Raw genomic sequence first — 25,745 nt, forward strand, 5'->3', positions numbered from 1 at the left:
ACACCCTTTGCATAGTGCTAGTAATGATGCTTATTAATCTTTAACGAATATGGAACAATAAAAAATAATCTCAAAATGGCCGACAAATTCAAAATGGCGGCCAACAGTCATTAGGCAAAGTAAAAGTAAAAAAATTGTTTCAATTGACCATTTGAAAATAAAAGCACAAAACTTTGTATATTGCTAAATATGATGCTAATTTATCTTTTCTTAATATGGAACAATTACAAACAATTCGATAATGGCCGACCAATTCAAAATAGCCGCCCAAAGTCTTATTTTCAAACATTATATCGTGTATATATAGAAAGCCATTAAAACAATCAACAATTAGTTGTGTTTTGCGAAAATTTCAGGATTTCAGGTCATCATCTTGAATTACATACATTTTGTTTGCCTTTTTGACTTTTGCGATTCAAGCGTCACTGATACGTCAGTTGTAGACGAAACACGCGTCTGGCATACAGAAGTTATCCACAAGGAATATATAAACAAATTTACGATCATAGTTCTTACAACATGGCTACTGAAAAGACATTCAGGGTATAGAGTGTAGAATATGACAAACCAACTAAATCAAATAATATTGATTGGGCAAATTGCATCCTATGCCAAGAAATTATAGATGAAAAACTGATATGCCCATTTGATTCAAAACGTCTCAATGTTGGGGCTGGTTATCAATCTTTAGCTGACAATATTAAGAAGTTTCATGCATTGCGATTGATGCCTGAAGGCATTAATGTGTGCATTGAAAACTTAGATGAGTTATCTGCAAGAGCACAGTCTTTCATTGACCACAAGGCATGTTGGCACAAATCTTGCAACTTAAAACTGAACAGGACAAAGTTAAATAGAGCAGAAAAACGAACATCACGTGAGAGTATAAATATCCCATTAGTTGAAGGAGAACTTTCAATTGATATGTCCTCATTCCCAGCCGCATTAAAAGGGGAATTCAAATTGCTGAAACATGTTTCAGAAAATTCAAGTGTTATATCATGCTGCAGTCCTGCCAGATGGGAATAAATTACCAGCAGTGTCTGTCCTTTTACCTCTGTTTCATGAGCAAGCAAAATCTGTTGCAAAGATACGACACTCATTGAACATTATTCGTAGCGCTGTACGAAGGCTAAATCCAGACCAAACTCCAGTTGTTGCTTTTGACCAACCCCTTTTCACTGTAACAAAACTGATATAGTGGAACTGGCCTCAGATATATGGTGAGGATCACTTTGTTATGATGTTCGGTGGCCTACACATAGAAATGGCTGCGTTCCAAGCACTTGGTAGTTGGCTTGAAGATAGTGGATGGACTAGTGTGTTAGTAAATGCACAGGTTACATCACCAGGTACAGCTGATTCATTCCTAAAGGCTTCTCGTGTTACAAAAACACGTAGAACACACCAAGTTACAGCGTGCACGCTTTACCGTCTATTGTCAAATGCTTACTGCCAGTACACAGATGTTTTTGAGGGATGATGAGGTTACTTTAGAATTTGAAGAGTGGTGTTTGGAACGATCTAAAGAATCTCCTCATTTTAAATTTTGGTATACAACTCTCCGATTTGAATTGACAGTATTAATATTTATAAGGTCTATACGTGAGGCTAAATTTTTATTATATATTGAAGCTCTCTCAAAGATCATTCCTTGGTTTTTTGCCTGGGACCACACCAACTATTCACGATGGCTGCCAAATTCATCTGCGTGATATGGTTCAGTTGCCAAAAACGAACCCAGAAACCTACAGAGCATTCCTTGACGGCAACTTTGTTGTCAACAAGACCGACTTCCCTTAAGATAGGAAAAAAGCTAAATCTGTTATTCGTTCTTTAACTTTAGTTTGCCTCACCAAATGTTTTGAAATTTATACAAAATGCTTATGGTCACAAGACGGTCAAAATTACATGAATCCTGCATTTAATTGGGAAGTTTACTCATGTTTTTTCACAAGCAGGGGCATCTGTGGCAAATAGACATATTCTACATTTATTTCAGTGAACATCTAATAGAATTAACTTGCATATGTTTTTCAGGATCTCGGTGCAGTTTGGTAACAGACAGTGATATTTCAAGTGCATGTGACCAGCATAACAAAGTGTTTCACTAGATTGAGCTTTCTATCTAAGTGTACTTTAAAGGTGCTTTGCACTGAGTTCAGTTTATCAATATGCGTTTACCTTCTGTTTGCATGTTTAAGATGTAAAAACAGACTATCCATACCTACATGTCCATGAAATAAAATCTAAGGTAAAATGATTGAAACATTTTGCATTATCTATCACAACTGGCAGCACATGGTGCTACTGAAGCAGTAAATGTTTCTCTCTAATTTTTCACCGAAATCAAAGGATTTAGTTTTCATTTAAACCAAAAATTCTTCAAAATTGAGAATGGGAATGTTGAATGTGTAAAAGAGACATTAACATGACTAAAGAGCAGAAAATAGTCGAAGGCCACCAATGGGTGTTCAACAAAGCGAGAACATTTAATCCCTCACCCGGAGGCGGGCTTCAGATGGCCCATTAACAAAATGTGTACTAGTTCAAACTCCAGAACATAAAAAATAACTTACAATTAAAACATACAAGACTAACAACACCAATGACTCCTGACTTGCCGTCAAGGTAATGATACCAAGAGACACACCCACTATGCATAGGTCAAGAGTACAAAAGGTATAGTCTGCTCAAGATTTTCTTGTCAAAAAAACACAAAGCAGATTTTAAGGAAAGGGTCATCGTGGTACACAATACTAACAAGTATATCTTTATATCTAATATAGATATTCTTTATATCTAATATAGATATAAGAAGATGTGGTATGAGTGCCAATCAGGCAATTCTTCATTTTATTCAAACAAAATATACTAGTTGTACATTGAGGGCAAAGGTCAAGCTCACATGAAGTTTCTCGTGCCACTAGACTCACCATCGTATGACAATTCCTCTATATGCCACATATTCAGAAGCAAGGTCAATTGAAAATTATATGTTGAGGTCAAAGTAATATACCAAGGAACATACTGTATCATGATGGCACACCCAACGTGCATATGTCAAGAGTAAAAAATCATAGTCTGGTCAAGAGTTACATGTTTAAAATACACGAACGTTCATCATGGTACACGTAACAATGTCTTGTGTCATGATGCACTACACATGCCAAATACAGAAAACCTAGGTCAGAGACAGAAACACAAGACATATAACTAAACTCAATACAACGGTACTTGTATTGCAGATAACAACAACTGCCTTCAACATTGAACATAAACTCTCGCAACACTGCAAAGTTAAAACCGTCTTTCACAAAAGTTTGAGCAGGATTCTTTGCAACGATTATCTTAATGTTAATTGAGAATCGAGTCGTGCAGTTAGGTCAATAAATTAAAACGGTAAGATTAGACATTACAACACTAAAAACAAGGGTTTACCATTAATTTATAATCTAACCATGCGATAGTACTATGGTAAATTGATGGAAACACATGATACAGTCATAAAATGGAATATTTCAAATAGTACGACCAGATATAATACAAGACAGAGTTGTAAACAAAAAATACGAATTTTTAATCACAATGCACAAATAAGGAACCGTATTTATTCATCTAAAATGTAGGCTTGCGTTAAACAATTAGAATTAACCCTGTATATTTATATAAACGATCAATCTTGTAAATAAATAAATAAATAAAATAAAATAGAAAAATAATAATTTTTTTTAAAAAATAAAACCAAAATTGTAATTATTTTCATTTTCAGAAATATATAATTGCAATAATCCATCTTTACATCATAATATTTCGAAAACCTGACGAAATAAAAACAAAACAAAAGAGTCAAGAAGTCAAAATACGTATTCAATAATATACAGGTGGTATTACAATATCTTATTTGGTAACTAAGGATGGACAGGATGCGTTTCAATACTTATATTAACAATTCACAAAGTTCCTAATTACGTTCCTGTATTTGGAGTTATTGATCCGTAAATGTATCTTTGAGATCAGGGATGGTTTCTTTCTGAAATGTGCATGGATCAATGTTCAAACAGTCTTATATATATATATGTGTGTCTTCAATAACGAGTTGGTGTACAGTTATGGAATGTCTATTTCACAGATGTCGACAGATATGTTCCAGCTGTTGTAGCCACTTTTTTTCGAATGTGACCTATAAAGTACAACCACCAGATTAATACTTACACGAGCAACATAAATAGGGCCAAACTCGCTGGATCTGTTTACCGTTTAGGAGCTCTTGAACCCCCTCCGGTTATTGATGGCATCCGTGATTTCAAGAGTACTAGTGTTAATTTATTGACAACCAAAATTTTAAAATGTTCAAACATCTAGGAAGAAGAAATGGGTATTTGCAAATTGGCCGAACGGCTGTGAGTATTGTGAAAGGCAACATCGCTACTCAAAAGGTAAAACTATGTTTTTATTTGCCTTTTAAATATTTGTTTTATACCTTTAGCAGAACTTGTTGTCCTTATTATTTATTTTAACAGTTGGATTAAGAGGGAAGCACACTATGTACAAAACCTTTTACTGATACAATATTTTGTTACGTCCGGGGTGCTTGTGATTTTTTTGTTTGTTGGTTTACTTTTTTTTCTATACATTGCGTTAAGTCTAATTTGAATACAGGAAATAATAGACATTGCATCCAGTCTAATTTAACTACCGGAAATAATAGACATTGCATTCGGTCTAATTTAAATACCGGAACTAAAAAGTACATTTAAAAAATAACCTCGTCTAAAACACTTTATTTTTCCTTAGAGTCAAAAACTTTCTAGTTTCGAATCGCAAAGAGACTCGAAGAACATGCATGAAATAATAATATTAAATCCCATCATACAAAAAGGTATGTTACAGCTGTACCTAGTTGACAAATGGTTTCGAGTACAAACGAACAGTGATTGAAACTTTTCTAAATATACTATGACCGTTTCTATTCTTATAACAGTTCATTTGTATGTATCACGAACATGTAGTAGTATATATACATATATTATTTTGAAATTTAGATAGATTGATGGGATAGTCAATACCACGAATACTGAGTTAAAACTTGACAAAGCAGGATCATCATCGCAGGCAATCCTGTCAGCTGCGGGAAACAGTATCCAAAGTGAATGTGACGTTAAATATCCGTTTAATATTAATCCTGGTGACGTCGCAATTACTGGACCTGGATATTTAGAAGCTTTACATATAGTTCACATATATCTTCCGCTTTACATTGATTCTAAAGGTGAAAACGTTTGAATAATATTAATTTGCCATAAACCAGATGTTATTAATCCAAATTATCACAAAACAATAGTACTACATGTAAAATGCACGATTCTTTTTATATAAGCATTTTAAAGTCGCGTAGTTACCACTTTTAAGTTATGTCCTTTCAAGAAAAAGTTCGTTAATTATACACGCTTTTATGGCATTGTTACTAGTTATGGGATCGCCTGTATCCGTGTGCTTATTAGGTCCATCAAGCGTCTTCGTCATCGTCTTTGTGCAGGATAAACTAGAAATAATGAAAAATACTAAAGAAACATTTAAACTAATATTTCGAAAATAAGCTGATGACACCATGGCAAAAAACGACAAACACAAAAAGACAAACAGCGGTACACAAACACAATAGAAAACCTAAGACATAGCAACGTTGTCGTTTGATATGTATCAGTTTTTTGTTATGTTTTGCGTTGGATGTTTACCATAGTTTTTTTTTTGTTAATGTTTGCACTCTTTTTCAAATAGTTAGCATTCAATGTGGTATGGTTTTCAAAACTTTGTTGATATGCAGATGTTTTTTTTTTGGGAGTTTATTGCTGTCTCCTTAACCCATCCCTGCTCTGAAACAAGGTGAATCACAAAGAACCATATTCAACCGCATTCGACATACAGGGAATATTAACGGATTGACTAAATATATTATACACTTTTTATATTGTGTCTCTTCCTGCAAACATCGAAAGGGCTAAAAAATACTTTTACATGTTAAATAAAGGCAACAGTAGTATACCGCTGTTCAAACTCATAAATCCATGGACAAAAAACAAAATCGGGGTAACAAACTAAAACTGAGGGAAACGCATAAATATAAGAGGAGAACAACGACACAACACTACAATGTAACACAAACAGAAAGGCAGTCATTGCGGACAAGCGTATTGTGTGGGTATTTTTCATATTCCAACAACCAATGCAAATTTAGATTCATATATTTCGTGTGTCCGAAGCAACTATTTTGCATTAATCTTTTATAAGAAAGCTAAAGCCTAAATTTTGTAATGCAATTGATGCATCAATAATTTGAAACAATAGGACACTTAGATCTTGAAATTTTGTTGTGAAAAAGCATTGTACAAGCTAAAATAGTTTGTCTTCTAATAATTAAATATATATCTTTTATTTTAAAGTATATTCATACAGCACTGAATGCGTGTCTCAAAGAAGCTGATAGTTTGGGATATCAGTCAATTGCGTTTCCTGTCCTTTGAATTGGCCAGTTGAACTACAATCCAAATGTCGGAGCTAATGCGTTATTCGAAGAAGTTGAAAGGTACAACGAACAAAATCATAATCCAAAGTTGGAACTAGTAATATGTGTTGTTTATCAAGACCAAATGTATCAGGTATGTTTGGGTTGTAGCGAAGGACGAATTATTTTAATGAAGTCAAAGGAAACCTGATAACAAAATAGAGGAGAACGTATTATTACGTGACAGAAAAGAATAAAGAAAGACAGACACACATTGTAATATTAAATTATCTGAATCTAGAACAACAAGCTAGGATCAAGTCGTGAATTCATGTACTTCCTGTTCAACTAGTAGCAACACTAGTGCTGATCAAACCAAGACTAACAGAACATATTATCCAAAGTCCTATTTAACACAGATTTTCTAAAGTGGTCGACCAAATCATGATGGAGTCTAATACTGTGAACCAACTTAATTTCGCGAACGATTTTTTTTCGCGATTTTCGCGATTAGAAAAATGACACGAATTTAAATCGTCGCGAATATGTATAACTTGGATCTTACCTTATTTAAACACCTCTAGTAAATAAGAATATCGCGAAATTAAATAGCCGCGAAGTTGACTAGATAAGGTTAAACGCGAAATAAAGTATCCGCGAAAATAAGTTGGTTTACAGTAATCATTCATAAAGCTGCTTCTCTATCACCATTTACACCACTCATTTCCATATATTCCTTGCTAGTAGCATCCTTCAATCTAGAAGAATCGTCCTGAATTACTGTATAAACAGGAATATATAAATGTGAATTTAAAGCCTCGAATTTATATCCACTTTATAAGGAATGTAATCAAAAGAAAACCAATCAGATTAGCAAAATCGTAAAAGATTGCGTTTACCCAAGAAATTTGGCACGTTAGTTTCTGTATGATTTCTAAGTTTATCAACCGCAAAGATATGTCATGTTTGAAAATAAGTCCACCAATCATAATATTAATCGATATTCTTGACGATGTCAGTTTAAGAGACATTTTTTCGAATCAGAGTGTAATTTTGCAAAGTATAATTTGTCCCTTTCAAACCAGATATGTTTTCTTCACTTGACTTTTAAACAAAGTTTTTCTCATTGCGAGCATTGATTTCACTCCTTTTGAGATTTATTCGATTCTTTCAGATATTTTTTTTTGAATAGATTTGTGAATATGAATATCCATAAACAACAATTTCCTCTAAATAAATTAAACTAATTGCTTCCATTATTGAAATGACAAATTTTCAAAATACTTGTTAAGAGAGCATTGAACGTGTAAAATCTGCAATAGGTATTTTAAAATCAGGAATATCAGGAATATGAATACGTTTCAATTACAAATTAATCAAAACCACCTTAAAATCTTTGTTAGATTTACATCTCTTTATTGCATTATTCCAGGGACAACAGTTAGTTATCGAAGAATTTGAACCATACTCTAATAGTTTTATAATAATTCAAAGACTACGTCTTTTGACAGTGTGATAAAGACAGTTGTATTGATGATTTATTCTTGATTTCAGAAATTTGTTGCAGCAGCAAGAAGAAGAGCCAGACTGAAAGGTTCATAATCTCAAGCTGTTAAGAATGATATTTTGTAATTCAGGAAAATATGTACCGATTATGTTATTTTTTACCTCTGGGTCGACTGTCATACAATTGGGAGATTTAGCGCTATAAAACCAGGATCAACCCACCATTTTCTACCTTTTGAAGAAAACTAAGTATCAGTAACCTTGAATTATGTCTAATATATTACAGGGAATGAGGCCAGGGGATTGATGGAAAGGACGTCTGGAAGTACGACACTAGGGAACACAACTATTAAAGTCATGGTAGGAGATCTGACACAGAAACAGGTATTTGTTATATTAAACTTTTGTTTAGACAAAGCATAATTGATGTGTTTTATCAATAAATACATGTAATTTGGAGATAGATAAATTTAACTTTCAAGTGGTTGGTATTTTAATGGGACTGACTGCTTCCTCTTATACTTTGCACTTTGTTACAAACCTTCAAACCTGTATATAGATAAACTCATTATAGATACCAGGATTGGAATTTTGTATTTTCACAAGACGCGCGTTTCGTCTACCTACGACACATCAGTGACGCTCTAATTAGAAAAGTTAAAAAGGCAAAAAAAAAAAAAAGTACGAAGTTAAAGAGCATTGAGGACCAACAATTTTTTTTAAGTTTTGCCAAATACAGCGTAGGTAATCTATTCTTGGGATAGAAAAAAAGCCTTATAGACGCGAAGAACATCCATTGATTAAAGTTTGGTGAATATTTTTTTACAATGATTAACTTTTATGGCAAATATTTATAAAAACCAACATACACATCACTTAGATATTTGCAATAAAGTCAATAATTATTGTGATAAAACATTTTCTGCTAACAATTCGGACGCTTCCGGGTGCGGGAATTTCTCGCTACATTGAAGACCTGTTGGTGACCCTCTGTTGTTGTTTTTTATTTGGTTGGGTTGTTGTCTCTTTGACACATTCCCCATTTCCATTCTCAATTTTATTTTCTAGATTAACAAACAAATAAGATTCATCTACTTACCAATTTTAACATTAAAAGTTACCACTAAACTTATAGTGCTTCAAGGAATCAGAGCTTTGCGTGAGGGGGATATATTCTTTTATTTGAAATAATTTTGCAATAGCAGATCTTAAGAAATTCTATATGTCGTACCAGATATGCAGATTTTGTTTAATGGCGGCTGTAAAAATAAAAATGCATTTTGAAATTCCAAATTCGGAATTTTATCCAAAATGATAAAATCAAACTCTATCAATGAACGGAAAAAGTGAAAAACAACTAACATAGTCCTCACTTAAAACGTGGAAAAACCTTGTGTTATGGCTAGCGGAATATCCCACTTGTTTGACAGTTGCCATTAATTAGTTTGATGTGTTTGAGCTTTTGATTTTGCGATTTGCTTAGGGACTTGCCATTTATAATATTTTTTTCGGAGATTGGTATTAAAGTTATTTCACTTTTTCTTTTCTTTACAATATGAGTTGTTGAGTGCTTTCTACATAACAGGCAGATGTTTTGGTACACACGTGCTCACATAATCTACAATTGAATCATACTGCAGGACTTTCAACCGCTGTTTTAAAAGCTGCAGGACAAGCTATACAAAATGAAATAAATGACAGTTTCGACGGCACTTTAAAAAATGGGGAATTTGTTGTTACCAATGGTTATGACCTGAGATATAAAAAGGTATACTAGTACTACGGACGAGTGTTATGCTTCTCTGCCAATGGTGAGAATGCAAAACCAGATGAGGTAACTGCAATTGATAGAATTTAATATTTCTATAAGCTCCGACGTTATCAAAGCTATTTAAAAATAGGTCTTACAAACAAAAAGTAAAGAATCATCTATATCCTTCCTGCTAAGTATTGTAAGTGTAAAAAGTATGAGGTAAATCAATTTGACTAGGTAAATGTGAATAACAATGTTACATTGGTGATTACTTTTAATTTTGTGTTATATATAAATTATGAAGGTAAAATTTCGAAAAGGTAACAAAAACCGTAAGTGATTTATAAGATCGCTGTGTTATTGCCACCATGCTGTTGAAGGTCTTTTATCACGTTATCAGTATGACCTCAATCGACTTGTCTATCATGATCGGGAGTATATATGTTACAGGCATTTTCTAAATTTAGACATTTTGTAAAATGAATGAGTTTTCGGGCAATTTATAAAATGCCTAAACTTGACAGGCATTTTAAAAAATGACTAAAAAAACCTAGTCATTTTGTAGAATGACTGAAATTTAGGAGCAAAATTCAACAAATTGCCTGTTCAATTTCATGCAATTTGTATAAGAAGGACAATGACAAAAGTGGACAAAAGCACAATGTCTTACAAAGAAAATAAATAATGGTTCCGTAGAATTACTTTATTTTCAAAATCCATCTTGTTTGTCGTATGATGTATATTTTTAAGTAATTTTGTTTTAATTGACTGATTGCTGTAGAGTTATTAACGTGCAAAAAGTTTTGCATTTGAATACAATATGGCTATTTATTGAATGTTCCCTTTCAAAAATAATGAGAATTTCAAATTCGTACATCCACATCGAAACAAACTCCCCTCTACAATATGGGTTTCGCCATCCAAGGCTGTTTTTTTTTTGCGATGCAAACACATGGTTGGCAGTGTCATGGTATACATTTTGCAATAAATATACCCTATTGCAAATTGTGGCTACGTTTTAACTTATATTGTCCACAATATGAAGTGGAGAAAAATTTTGTTTAAAATTACACTTTTTTAAAATTAAATATAAAGGGCATTAACTCCAGAAGGGGTCAGTTGAAAATTTTGGTCATATTGTCTTATTTGTAGGTTGTAATTTTCTGAACGTTATTGCTGTTGACAGTTTAGCTCCTATAGTTTTTTGGAATAATTCAGTAAAGTTTGTTCTTGATAATTAAAACTCTTCTTTTTTAATTCAGTAATTATCATGCATAAACCTGCTCCGGTGTTCAAAGCTTTAAATTATTTTGTTTTATTAACATTTCATCCTATAAAAACCATTTCCGGCATTTTGTAAAATGCCTTTCTATTTTTCCAGGCATTTTTTTAAATGCCTAGAAAAATTAGTCATTATGTATAATGACTGAATCTCAGTAGGGTGCCCGGTATCGAAAAAGACGTCTAGTTAACGAGTTTAAGTAAACGGATAACACACGGCTATATTTATATGCAAACTATTGGAAAATCATTATATTTTCCAATCATGAATGTCGTCGTAAGCTACCGTGGTCACGTTTTTCAAAATTTTGTGCTTTCTAAGGGTACCCAAAAATACCTACTCATACAGACCATCTTCAACACGAAAAATAAAATTATTGCTTTCTGTGTTATTTGTTCAAATGATACTGATCATCTAGGTTAAAAATTAAATTTATCATATAACAAAAGCTGAAAAGATTTATATAATTTAAGTGTTAGTATTTCATAATTTTTGTAAGACTATATTTTTAAGCTGAAATTTGTCACATTTTGAACAAAAGAAAATTTATTGCGTATAACTTTCACAATATTTACTCTGATTTCATCAATAAGACATGGTTCATATGTGTGCCAAATATATTTCGTGTAATGTTAATCGGTGAGAAGAAAATAGCAATTTAAAACACAAATTTAGTGATAATTCTGCCTTGATTCAAACACGCCTTTTCTCGTGCCGTCAATCGTTTGTAGCTTACACTATCAGGTCATTAACTAGGACAATTACTTTATTGAATAGTCGAGTTATTTTGAAGATTGTTGTTTTATTTTAGGAAATATTTTTTTTGTTGGTTTTTATATTTTTAATTGTTTTTTTGAATTGATTTTTTGTTATAATTGTAATATACAAATTAAATCCTTCGGTCACGTTTCAGACCCGGAATATGGGACACAGTCCTGTTAAACTATGCCCATCAAGCCCTAAACAAAGTAGGAATGAAATATGTGTATTATATGTCAGGGTTCTTAATAACTGCATTGCTTATTAATATGCGAGAAATTAGCACAAACATAAGCTTTATCGAGGGTCTGGGAACACAGAAAGATCATGTATATTTTAGTATATTTGAAGCGTCATTTATCTAGCTAGCACTTCCAAGGACCTCAATTCTGCTCAGGAGGAGTATTCAGGTTTTGATAATCATTTTGTACGCCCGATGAAGTAGATACCCGCAGGATTTTACATGCTATTCATGTAGATAAAGAGTTCGGTGTAAAAGGCATATAGGGTAGGATAATAATAAAGTCACAAGATACAGATGTTCTGATCTAATGCGTTAATTACTTCCCCTCCATGCAGCATACGCATGAGCTATGTTTTCAAACAGGCACTATAACTTGCACACAATATTTCCGCCGCTATATGCCCGTCCACGAAATATGTAAAAGTCTCGGGTTTGCAATCTGTAACATTCTACCAGGCGCACATGTTTTAACAACGTCATCCCTGTTTAGGATCGGTAAGTGCGCTGTTTTATAGTCTTAAAGGAAAACCCAGATGATTTTTTCGATTTGTCAAACCTTTCTTATTGTGACATCGATGAATCTATGGACGCAGCTCGAGATCTTGTTGTTACGCTGAATGATCTCAAGTCAAAAATCAAAATAGATAATTGTGACCTAAACAAATTGATTGTAACATTGGCTAAAATTGTCTGTTCTATGGTCGGGTTGTGGTCTCTGTGGTACATTCCCCATTTCCATTGTCAATTTTACAATTTATAATTTCTCCCTTGTCAAACTTCATCCTTGTAAATTTACTTCTAAACAATATGTAATAAGAGCTTCACTCCAGACATAAATTTGATGTCTTCCCATATAGCAAAACTATACTACATTCTCCTCTTAAGTAAGGATGGGAAAAGAAGAATGACTTATTCCTTTCTATCTCGAAGATCAGATGTCATATGAATTTCTACAAGATTAAGTTTGCATTTGTTTTGAACAAAATCTCTCATGTACATATTTATGCCCATGTCAGGCAAATGACATTTGTCAAAATGCAAATACTCGTCTGGTTGCAGTTAGAAACATTGATGACTACGAAGATGTAGATGTATAAGATTTCATTTTTCTGTTTGTATCTTATTTATCATTGCTAGCTATTGAATAAAACTTTAGCAGTCCACAATCTTTTCTAAACAATAAATATATCATCTACTCAATTTTGAAATCGTTGGAAATATAGTAATAATCTATATAGTGGGGTAAGATATGTAAAAAAAAACCCTGCCATATGGTCTCTGACCTTGTGGTGGTTGGTGGGCTTAGACCACAGGAGACCATTCAACGTAGTAGGTAATACCAGCATCGATCATAATTTTGTATTTGCATTTGTTCTTTTTTTCGTGTTTTTGCAATGGTGTTGTCAGCTTATCTTTATTTTATAATGTCCCTTTGGTTTCTCACACCTTTTTTGTTTACAATTGTTTGTAAAATACATATGTGCTGTACATAACCCTCTCCCTTATCTTAGTTTTGGAATACTCGTAAACAGCATAGCAAATTGTTGCTCATTTAATCATCTGTATATGTAGGATGGGGTGTTTATTGAGGTCTTGCGCTGGCATGCGAGTAACTGCTAGTAGTTCTTTTATGTGTATTTGTCATTTTGCTTAGTTTTTTTTCGTAACGTTTTCCAACATCGGACTAGGAATTGTTTAAACTGTATTTTACTGTGTGTTTTGCTGTGTGTTTCTTCAGTCTACATTTGCTACATGTATAGGGTAAGTATTGAGAAAAGAAAAAAGAGCCAGCTGAGTCCAACTGCGAGTGCGGGATTTTCCCGCTGCGTTGAAGACCCATAGTTGGCGTTCGGCTGTTGTCTGCTCTTTAGTAGTGTTGTTTTCTCGTTGACATTTCACGTCTCAGTTTTACTACTGCCTTTGTGTTTGGCACACATGATGGTTATGTGATACAGTTTACAGAAATCGGATATGTTCCTTACGTCGTAACTACAATCCCCTTCCATTTCATGAATGTGACTTACCGAATTAGACTATTTATACCGGATTTGTTATCACATAAGCACGACGGGTGCCACATTTGAAGCAGGATCTGCTTACTCTTCCGGAGCACCTGACATCACCCCTAGTTTTTGGTGGGGTTCGTGTTGTTTATTCTTTAGTTTTCTATGTTGTTTCATGTGTACTATTGTTTGTCTGTTTGTCTTTTTTCAGTTTTAGCAATGGCGTTGTCAGTTCATTTTAGATTTATGAGTTTGACTGTCCCTTTGGTATCTTTTGTCCTTCTTGTACGTTGTATAACAATGTTTTGAAGCATTCCTCGCAGATCATAAATCTGTAATATACCTATTTAGACCAAGAGGCATTTGTTGCGATTAAGAAGGGAAATAAGAGAAAGAACAAAACATTGTGTTAGTGATCTATACATTGTTTTGCAATCTGCAAATGTATATTTAAATGAAAGATAATTCATACAGTATTCTCATTTTGAACTGTACCCGAGTAGTAAAATAAATGAATTTTGCTCGAGATAATTTAAACTATCAAATTTCTTTCTAAAGCAATAAAAACGAGTTTATATCAATATTACTATCATGATATGGACAAATCATGACAACTCTAGCAATTAAAGATAATTCGATAAAAATTATTATCCCATTAGGACTAGTAATAACCATTCCTTATTCCAAAAGCAATAATAACTTATAGGATATATAGAATAATGACATATCATTTATGCATGCACCTTATCACATAAGTCATTATTAAATCATCTTATATCTTTATTTTAATTTCTTCTTAAATGCAGCTTCCCTAATCTAATAAGTCATAATCCTAAACAGACCTACAAGAGAAGGTAATACTCATGTATCTATTTAGATTTGTTGTTATTGAATGAGCGGATAACCATTTGATATGGTTGGATTTGTTCGGATTAACTATTTATTTACATCTGTTGCTACTCATGCTTTTTCATTGCCGTGCGGAAATTCATCTTTACATGTGTACACGATTGATTCCAGCATTCATGTTGCAGAATATTTTGTGATTTTACTTTTTGCAAGGCTTTTTATTTTCATATTTTACCAGGCTATTATATTCATTTTTAAAAACTTCTTGCCTCTGTCGTTTCGTCTACATAAGACTCATCAGTGACGCTCAGATCAAAATAGTTATAAAGCCAAACAAGTACAAAGTTGAAGAGCATATTGCTACATTTGCGTTCACAATTTAGATACTAACATTTACTTACCTTTTGGGGAAATGATATAGTATTGTTACAACATTTTTCTCACGAGTCTCGTACATGGGATATACATTATCAATAAGTTTGCGTTTTATTTGACCTTTTGGCGCAAAAACATTATCTATTCTAAACGTAAATGAAATTTCCATTTTAATAACTCTATGCGTTATTTTTAGATGACGAACCACACCAATACCACTTTTAATTTAATGACACCACCGTCGAGCGCACGTGTTTACATCATTGCACCTTTTGCCATTATTACAATAGTGATCAATGTTATATTCTTCGTTCTTGGAATTAAGAAGTTGGAAAACAGAGCTCATAACATGTTAATTATTTCTTTATGTGGAGGAAATTGCTTACATGGTATTTCTTTGCTGATGCTAACGTTCATTAACCGAATGGGTTTTAATTTTGGAGCCTCATGTATTTCACAGATTACAATTTATTTGATTTCTACTAGCGTGACTCTAACACTGGCGTTAATGATTTGCATTGAACGATTTGTCTCAGTTAGACTCAACAATTTTGGGACATTGAATCGCAGAGATGGATGGAAAAAATACTTAACAATAATTTCGTTACTCTTGACGACAGGTTATGTTATTGTTTGCATGGTTGCAAAACCGAGAATAGCAACTCATAGAAATATTTGCTATTTGCAGGTATTCTATAACACTGCAGATTACCAAATTGTGGTGGGCCTTCTTTCGGGTTTGTTTGTCACATTAACTTTAACCATTACAACGCTTTATATGATCATTTTATATCTTGTATTTAAAATAAGGATAAACGAAACAAAGGTAGCACCCATTGGTAACAGCAACTCTGAAACCGATACCTCACAGACAGAAAAAAGAAATAAACATTTAAAAGATATTGATCATGGAAGAGATTGTATTGAGTTCAGTTCGACAAGTTTAGGGGATTTCAGAGCTAATCAACGTTTTACGATTCCAGATCGATGTGCTGAGGCAGCAATTCAACTCCAAATTAAAAAATCACCTGTTAAATACCAAAACTTTATGTTAGAGGGTGACGAGGAAGTAAGTAGTAACCATTTGGAAAGAACCTTACGACATGACATTGGAAGACCCCATTTAAAACAACATAATAAAACGAAGAATAAGGAAAGCATGAAAACGACCGACAACTTTAGACATAATGAGCAATCAGCTATTGACACATCTAATCACTGTGTTGCTCAGGAAGAAGCTGTTTTTACGAAGAATAAGGAAAGCATGCAAACGACCATCGACTTTAAACAAAATGAGCAATCAGCTAATGGCACATCTACGCACTTTGTTGCTCAGGAAGAAGCTGTTCATAAAACAAATAATAAGGTAAGCATGCAAACGACCGGCAACTTTAAACATAATGAGCAATCAGCAATTGGCACATCTGCTCATTTTGTTGCTCAGGAAGAAGCTGATTGTTACACTACAAAACGGGAAAGGCTGTCATCTTTAAAGACGGAAAAAGCGCTGAGTTTATTGAGAGGCTGGGAATGTCGTGCTATCACAACAGCAGGTTATGTTATTGGTTCGACATTGGTACTTAGAGGCCCTATGGTCTTGTGTATGGTTTTTGATGCATTCGGAATCCAGTATGACAACGCTATACGCGACATTACCGCAATACTCGTTGCTCTTCAGTGTTTGATTGATCCTTTTGTTTATGCTTTCCGATTTCAAGCAATTCGCAAAGAAATACAAAAGATGATTTGCTGTAAGAAAGAAGTTACAACATCGAACATTTATATATATTGAATATACTGTTATATTAATCGGTTATAATCTTAATTCATCAACTCAATTAAAAATGTTTGTAATAACTGTCAAATTGCATTTAACTTCCGCTGAATCGAGTGTCTGAAAATTTTAACTTTGAAAACAATATATCTTTCTGAAATTGTGCAGACTGATTCGTTGTTTGTTTTTCAAAAGTTGTCTTTGTTTGGATTTTGTTTGTTACTTTTGTACATTTTTTTATTTGAAACAAAAGAGTTAGGACTAAAGTGATCTGTTTTTGGTAATTTTAACTAAAATATTACTTGGTTCGCCTTACTTTCATAATTTGGCGTTCGTTTTTCGAGTCAGACCACATGCCTATATTATGTCGAAACTATTATTGGTCCTTATTCCTAATGATCCTTTACATTTACAGTTGCATTGACCTTATGTAATTATGTCTGAAATCAGATGGAACTGGTGAAAAGGCTGACCGATAATAATATTAACCATTTACTTAGCAAATGACTTGATTTGTCGTACTAATTTCTTCGGATCAGCTCTATCATGCTTAGTATTATTACTTAATTGTAAAAATACAAAATTAGGTTTATCATCAACTGGCTGACGCAATACTCATTTTTCTTTTTTTACCAAAATCATGTTTGATCCTCAAACAACTACTATTCATGTTTCTCTTTCGAAAAAATCAACATCTAACTAATCTGTGGTTATGAAACATACCGGATTATTGAGATCGCACGAATATCAGAAAGCGAAATTTCGACCCATAAAAAGATTTTTTTTCTTTTTTTTTCTTTGTGAAAGAGTTCTTTCAATCCTTGGCCACACTTAATTCATTTAAAACATGTAGCATCTCCTAATTGCCAAGACTGAAGAATACAAAACTGAATCAATCCATTAGAATACTGCAAACAGGAAGACGTGAATGTATTGCAACCAGACAATTTGACGTCAGAAACTCGTCTTACTGTCTTTCCGACAATGATACCGATAGACGGGATATTTTAAAAGCCATCAATGATCAGACCAACATGTATGTATTGACAATGCAACGTCAATAGAATTTGATTACGCAACGGCATTTGCGAGGCAGGTCTACGGCCGCAACGTCAACAGCTTATCAAATTACTGAATGCCATTTTGCACAGATTCATGCCATAAATGTTTCCCATTAACTGAACTGCCAAAGAATCGAATGTTGAAAAACATTTAAAGCCTAAAAGTTTCAACCGCATAATTGCCGAAACCCATTGTAATGGGTTGAGCAACGGAAAAACCAGAAGGTGCAAAACAGAACCCAAAACGTGCCGAACAGAATTGGTTGACCTTTCTGACAATCATTTGTCGTTTGTTACAGGCAGTCGTTGCTTTTGACGATGACACGTTCATTGGTAAGGGGAAAACGAGGGTTTCAGTGTACACCACAATATTTGAACATTGAAAATGTCGTAATCAATTCAACTTTAGAACTGGCATTTTTTTTAAACATTGAAGTAATGAATGAACTTTCTGTTCATTAGTTTGTTTTCCAAAAATTGCACATTTGACAATGGGAATTAAAAAGAATAATCTAGTGTTGCGTTTCTTAAGTCGGTCAGTATATAATATTCTTCAAGCAAGTTTAATGCAGACATTTTGGATCCTGTCGTATATTGCCACATCAGAAAATCAAATAGTTTTAAAATGATATATATTTCCATGAACAGACAAATTTGACCAACCATTATGTTAAATGCATAAAACCAAATCATTTAATATGATGAACAAATGGCAAAAGAACAAACGCACGTCCACAATGTGAGCATATCAATATTGTTGGTTGAAAACTAAAATACACAAATATTTGTTTTACCTTTACCTTAAATTTTTCAAAGAAATACTCCAGTCTAAAACATTCATATGATTTAAATTTCAATAAGAATAATTCTAAATTCACATATATTTATTTTAATTTCACATAAATTTATTTAAAGTGTCACATAAATACATTTAAATTTCACATAAATTCATTTAAAATGTCACATAAATTCATTTAAATTTCACATAAATTCCTTTACATTTCACATAAATACATTTACATTTCACATAAATTCATTACATTTCACATAAATTCATTACATTTCACATCAATTCATTTTAATTTCACATGAATTAAAATAATTTACAATTCAAAAGCTAATGAGAAAAGGAAACGCACACATGGTTACCCCGCAAAATTATTGATCAATCTATTAAAGACAAAATCCACTAACGCACTGATCTAAATCTAAATTTTCTACATGTGAAATTGTTGAACCATAGATGTAATACCCGTATAAAGTTGAACTAAGATAGCACATATTACTTCAACAATTAAACGAATAACTAAGTTAGACCATTGAAATCTGACACAATTACCACTACAGCGACATCTTTAAACATTTAATTTCTCCCTCTTCATATAAGTCAAAGCTATAAAACTACAACATCAATGTTCCCTGCTGTCTTATTTCTTTCGGATGTCCAATTAGCAAATAAAATTGGATATTTTTTGTGTTATCAGGTATACTAATGAAGCTACTTCCTACTCGTGTTATAAACGTGTTAATGTATCTGAAATATTTGTTCTTTTCATTGTCCTTCTTGTCATGCATGTCTTTGTATCAACTATATATTTATGCAGCTTGAAAGCGTAATTAATACGAATGATAAGCAGGATGTACATAAAAACCTTGAAATATAATTATTTTTTCATTGAGCATTATGGCAGAGGATGGATTGAACAGATTTGAATTGAGGTGTATTGATTAAAGGTATGTTTTGGTAACTTATCTATTTTGTGCATGTTTTTAACAGTGAAAAAATAAATAAATCATATTGTTTTTATCTTTAAATAATTCAGTTTTAATAAATTTTGTAAAGAGAATTTAATGATATATTCCTCTTTTTTATAAATATATTTTGATCTCTACAGAACACACTAAAGAAAGTTTTTAATCGTGCATCCAAATAAACAGAGTTAAAAGTTTATTTAAATTGAACTATACACATGATTTTCTTTTAAGTAAAATAAATCCAAAAATCTTCAAAATATCACCGTTATATCAACTTATTCTTGTTACTTGTAATTGTTCTAAAATACTCTCAATGCTTTTAAATAATACATTTAGATTTTGTTTATTTAATGTTTTCGCTATGACAATTGTAAAAGATGTAATTTCGTTATGGATTTAAAAAAATTTCTTTTTTTATACAAACTCATCAAAGGTACATGGTTGTAATCTAATTTGGTATGCCAGATCTCAGCTGTCAGTTGTCCAATAATTTAGAAAGTTTTCAATCTTTGTCATTTTGCTGATAAAAACAGATACTCATATTCCTAAATTTGTTTTTTTAGGAAATTTGCAAACAACGTTTTAAAAAAGTGAGAAGGAAAAGGGTACACTTCCTTTATATAAGATGGTGGAAAGGAATAGCTAGCTAGGTAACATTTTTCAGCTTGAAAATATTAAATCGGTGTGGAAAGCAATCATACCTAAAACAAGTCAATACTTTTTATCTTTTGCATTATTTTTATTTTAATTCTTTTTCGTCTATCATCTTTCATGATGTTATCGGCTGTGTATTTATCCTCAAAGTTTCTTCTTTTGACACTTATTTGCTACTTCACTTTTTTAAAACAACAAACCCAACCAAAATATATGAAACGACAGTTTTTAACTGCAATTTGCCATCGATTGATAGAGGGCGAAGATTAAACATCACTAAATAAGTGATTTGTCCCTTTACAGCTCTTCACGTCTTTAGGTCGGATCCATCTTTGGCTTAAGGATGTACTTAAGTGAGGTTTTAGAATGTGTGTCAAATATTCGGACTCCTTGGTGTTTTTCCATACAATACCAGGTAAAATATTTTGCCCCATAACACCCATTTATTTTTTCATATCAGACTTTATAGCTCATGAAATGTCATTTACAAAAATTTTAGAAGATTCTTGATTTTCTTTGTTTTGTTATGAGACCCAAATAATACCAATGCAAATATAGGGTAAAAGTCCGAGTCAGCCTTTTCTCGCCATATTTTAAATCTCAAATATCTCGAAAAGGAGGTCCATGACCTATCAATAATTTTAGCTTATTTTTATCCTTAACAGATGCTCTACCAGCTTAAAGTTTTCACCTAAGTACATCCTTAAGATACTTCGTCAACATTTCTGATGAAGCTAAATCAGAAAAGCGATTTGTATTCACGATTTTAATACAGGGTACCTTTTATTTACATTGCTAATAAATCCATTTGTTTAAAGTCAAAAATTATAAAAGAAAAGGGTCACCTAGCATCAACATATATGGCAAATACATATGTGTTTATTATTGCATATTATATTTGTTTTTCATATATTTGTATTTCGTTTATTTTTTGTTGACTCAAAACAGTTTTCTCGTTTGAATTGATTTATACCTCCCGTATCGTGGCCATTTATAGCTTACTATGCTTTGTTTTTTCTAAATTTTCACCGTTTGGTTTCTATTGAGTAGTGTTCATATTGTTATTCCTGTCACAGCTTCTTTTGTTCATGAGAGGTTATTCATATAGACAGTCATGATTCAGCTGCAATCCCTGCCAGCAATTATCACCTTAATTATACTACCTTATGATCATTGTCCGATGTGGTTAATAATAACTATTTTCATTTACTCTTTGTATTCACCATATCATTTTGTAATACAGTAATAACATGGCATCTATCAGGAATTTTAACACCCGTTCGCATTTTCTTTTATATATTGTCTAGACTATTATACGGCAAACATACCAAACCACTGTATTAAAATGGAATCAATAATTAAAAGTAATTTTTGATATCATTACACGAAAGAGCTAATCAAAAGCAACAATATAAAAATCAGGAGATGTGATATACAAAGGCAACAATAGTATACCGCCGTTCGAAAGCAACAATATAATTGTCCATGATACCACTACAAACCATAATTCGAATGAGAAGTTATAAACAATTATAGGTTACCGTACGGATTTCAACAATGATTAAAACCAATATTCTTTATTCTACTATAGAAGGGTCCGACATGAAAATGGTTAAACAATTCGCCTTTTCATAATCTAAGGAACTATTTTTAACCTCATTGTTCGTACACCAAAATTAAAATAACGTTACGTCATTAACCGAATTTCCACTGTTTAGAACATTTTAAAACAATCATACCGTTTTAGTGTACGTTTTTGAAAATATACCAAGAATGCATTAGATTCCGAAACGGCGAATTGAAACGATAAAAGTTACGGCCTAATTCATAACAAAACAATAGTCGAAAAACATATATGACATACATGAACCAACGACAACCACAGTGACTGACAAACAGACTAGTCGTGTTTCAAAAATGAAAATGAATTATAAACATGTTCACGAACCAGTATTAGACACCTATAGTACGCTAATCCGATAAGAAAAATCGACGAAAACCCCGAATTTTCGTTTCAAAATGTGCCAGATTGAAGCACTAGTGAAATATGTAAAATGTTTTTGAGATCAATACAAGACAAAAATATCATCGAAACTCCCCCCAGACATATCACATCTGTGAAGCCGTATCTTACAGCTCAGGTGAACAAATAAAGCAGGTCGTGTCCGTTTACCGGAAAACAATATAGGTATATCATATATATAGACAAATAGTCTGGAGTTGTTATACGGAAGTCGTTCAAATTTGTCACGTTATTATAAAGGTGACAAAACCCCGCACGATGCAGTTTGTTCTTTTTGTATACGTAGACAGGGATCCAATTTATGTTTAAAAAATAATCATTTCAAAAAAATTAAATCTAAAAGTGGAAGACAAAAAAATTGATAATTTGACAAAAATCATTGCTAACACACCATTAGTGATCCGTACAGTTTTTGAATATTGTTGTTTCTCCCGATGTTGTATTATGGTAAAAAATCTCCAATATAACTCTGAAATGTTAGTTGTCGAGAAGACACCAAACTGAACATTGAAGAACAGTTGGTAACAAGGATTTTCTTATAAAGAATCCGATTTATTTAATGTAAATTCATTACTATTCGTTGGATACCATCTTTCATGGTATAAAAATGAATCAGAGTAAATGAAAATAAAAAATTATTTTCTTCAGAGTTGAGATAACAACATAATTTCAAGAAGTAGATATATTCTGATTTGGGATATGGTCTTAATAAATATTATTTGCAAACAAAAGATTATTTCAATCTAAATTAACATTTGAGCTATATTTAATTTTTATTCATGAAGCGTGACATATAACCTCTAAATTTTGACTTAGTGCACATACATGAGAAACAGAAGCTTGAAAAAACAACAATTAAGATGTGAATGAGCAAAAAATGGCTATTTCGGAAAAAATAATATCGAACATGATGTACACTTTTTACCTTAAAGTTCAAAATAGGAATTGTAAAGTTATAAGATATATATAAAAAAGCAAAATACTCCCAAAAAACTGAACTTCAAGGGATATTCAAAACTAAAATTCCCTTATAAGATGACAAAATCTAAAGCTCAAACACATTTAACAAATGGAAAACAACTGTCATATTCCTGATGTTGTACGGGCATTTCCTTATGTAGAAAACGGTGGATTAAACCTGGTTTTACAGCTAGCTATACATCTATAGGTTTCACTATAAACTGCTATAAAAGCAGGTTTAATCCACAATTTTCATCATAAGGAAATACCTGTACCAAGTTAGTAATATATCAGTTGCTTCTGTTCGTTTCATGTGTTTAAGCATCTGATTTTGCCATTTGATAAGGGCAATTTCGTTTTGAATTTTCCATAGAGTAAAACTGTGAGGGCCAGCAGTGTTTCAGAAAACTAAGTATGTGCTGCATTCATGCGATACCTTTCACATTATTTCGTAGTGAAAGCCGACAAAAAAGCTAAATTCAGTATGGTTAAAACTGATTAAAGTGATGTTAATATTTTCATACTGAACAGAACTTATCACTTAGGCAAAATCTGCGAAACATTAGGTCAAAATTTGCGACAATAAAACTATTGACGGCATATATTAATTTGTTGATAACCATCGACCTTTTTACAATTGCAGTTGTACATATTTTTTTTATCATATTGATTGAGATATAGAATGACCCAAATGAGCAAATTATTTGTCAATGATAGCTAGTTTTTATGTTGTTAATTCCTATAGGTTTTAGCGTAAAGTGCTCATGCTTGCCTTGACGTGGCCATATACCTGGCTTGCTACAGCAGATTGTTGTCCGTGTACTTTGTAAAGTGAATCTTCATGAGTGGATGAGTTGAACTTTTTGATGAGGTTGATTTCAAGTCTGTTGTTGTCTAGATTAAATAATTGCAGATATTTGTAGACAGTAAAGTTTGCGAATGGCCCAACCTCGAGTTGAGGACCTGACCAAAGTTTTAGCATTCGTATCTGGTGTTTTATTTCACATTTTAGAACTGTGTTCCTGTTAATATGTTTACAATATAATTATAAATTTTCTTTTATGCGTTTATTTACTTTTTATTTAAGATGGCAAATTCCAACAATTCTACATTGGGAATAGTCTCTGAGCCGCCAGGACATGGCTTTATAATCGCCACGTTTGCAATCTTCACAATAGCAGTCAATGTCATATTTTTTATCATCGGCTTAAAGAAGTTGGAAAAGAAAGCTCACAATATGTTAGTCGTCTGTTTGTGTGGTAGTAATTGTTTATACGGTTTTTCTTTATTCATAATAATATTTACTGGTAAAGAAGGTACTAGTATAAAATTTGATGTTCTATGCCTATCACAGATTACGTTTTACTTTGTTTCCACCAGTGCAACGTTGACGATTGCCTTGATGATTTGCATCGAACGGTTTGTCACAGTAAAACTGAATAATTTTGGAAGTCTTAATCGGAATGATAGTTGGAAAAAGAAGTTGACAGTCCTGATGCTAATCTTCACTACGATGTATGTCATTTTATGCATTATCGCCGTGCCAAGAATTCAGAATCGAACAAATATCTGCTATTTAGAAGTATTCTACAACAAAGTTTATTATCAGATTATCATGGGTCTACTTTCAAGTCTGTTCATAATTATAATTTTAATCATAACAGTTCTATATGTTATGATTCTCTGTATAATATTTCGGATTTTAAAGAGAGATGTATCTGTAGCACCTAATGATAACATGCTATTTATTCCTAACAATCAGCACAGAAGACAAAATGGACAAAAACAGAGAGAAAAGGAAGCGCCTAATGCTATGAACATTCTTTTAGGAGGTTTGTTTGATGTCGAAGAAGTAGGCACGAAAGAGCATACAGAAATATCAACAAAAAATGCATCTAGCCAGGCCTTAGATAATAAGCAACCAGAAGACTTACAATTAGGTTATAGTATTAAGAATGCCAATGCAACTGAGCTGTTAAGTAATAGCTCTAAGATGAATCTGAAATTTAAATTACATAATGAGGGCTCAACTTTGATGATGAACGAATGCACATTTGACGAGCAACCGATTGCTGGCATCATTCGTTGTGACGATATTGTTGTAGGCGTAAGTCTTGATTCTGCAAGGAGTTCAAAATCGGAAGAAAAAACAAAGATTGATAATTTAAAAACTGCAACAAGACAGTGGGAATTTCGGGCTATCGCTACCTCTGGGTACGTGATAGGAACTACATTAGTACTG

The 25,745-nt window shown here is 32.6% G+C and overlaps 1 protein-coding gene across 1 annotated transcript; it reads left to right on the forward strand.

The window, feature by feature from the left end:
• The first annotated feature begins 6,533 nt into the window (after positions 1–6,533).
• On the forward strand, positions 6,534–9,788 carry LOC143043013 (protein mono-ADP-ribosyltransferase PARP14-like). The gene is made up of 4 exons (XM_076215510.1): positions 6,534–6,659; positions 8,060–8,099; positions 8,298–8,395; positions 9,597–9,788. Exons 1-4 carry the CDS (start codon positions 6,651–6,653, stop codon positions 9,786–9,788), a joined length of 339 nt encoding a protein of 112 aa, XP_076071625.1. The 5' UTR covers positions 6,534–6,650.
• Positions 9,789–25,745: the final 15,957 nt, after the last annotated feature.

Source organism: Mytilus galloprovincialis, chromosome 8 (assembly GCF_965363235.1).
Source record: "Mytilus galloprovincialis chromosome 8, xbMytGall1.hap1.1, whole genome shotgun sequence".
NCBI classification, from domain to species: Eukaryota; Metazoa; Mollusca; class Bivalvia; order Mytilida; family Mytilidae; genus Mytilus; species Mytilus galloprovincialis.

Excerpts from the sequence above, each read along its gene's own strand:
- LOC143043013 (XM_076215510.1), top strand. Across the intron at positions 8,100-8,297 it reads AAGAAGAGCCAGACTGAAAG|GGAATGAGGCCAGGGGATTG; the intron begins GTTCATAATCTC and ends AATATATTACAG. Across the intron at positions 8,396-9,596 it reads GAGATCTGACACAGAAACAG|GCAGATGTTTTGGTACACAC; the intron begins GTATTTGTTATA and ends TCTACATAACAG.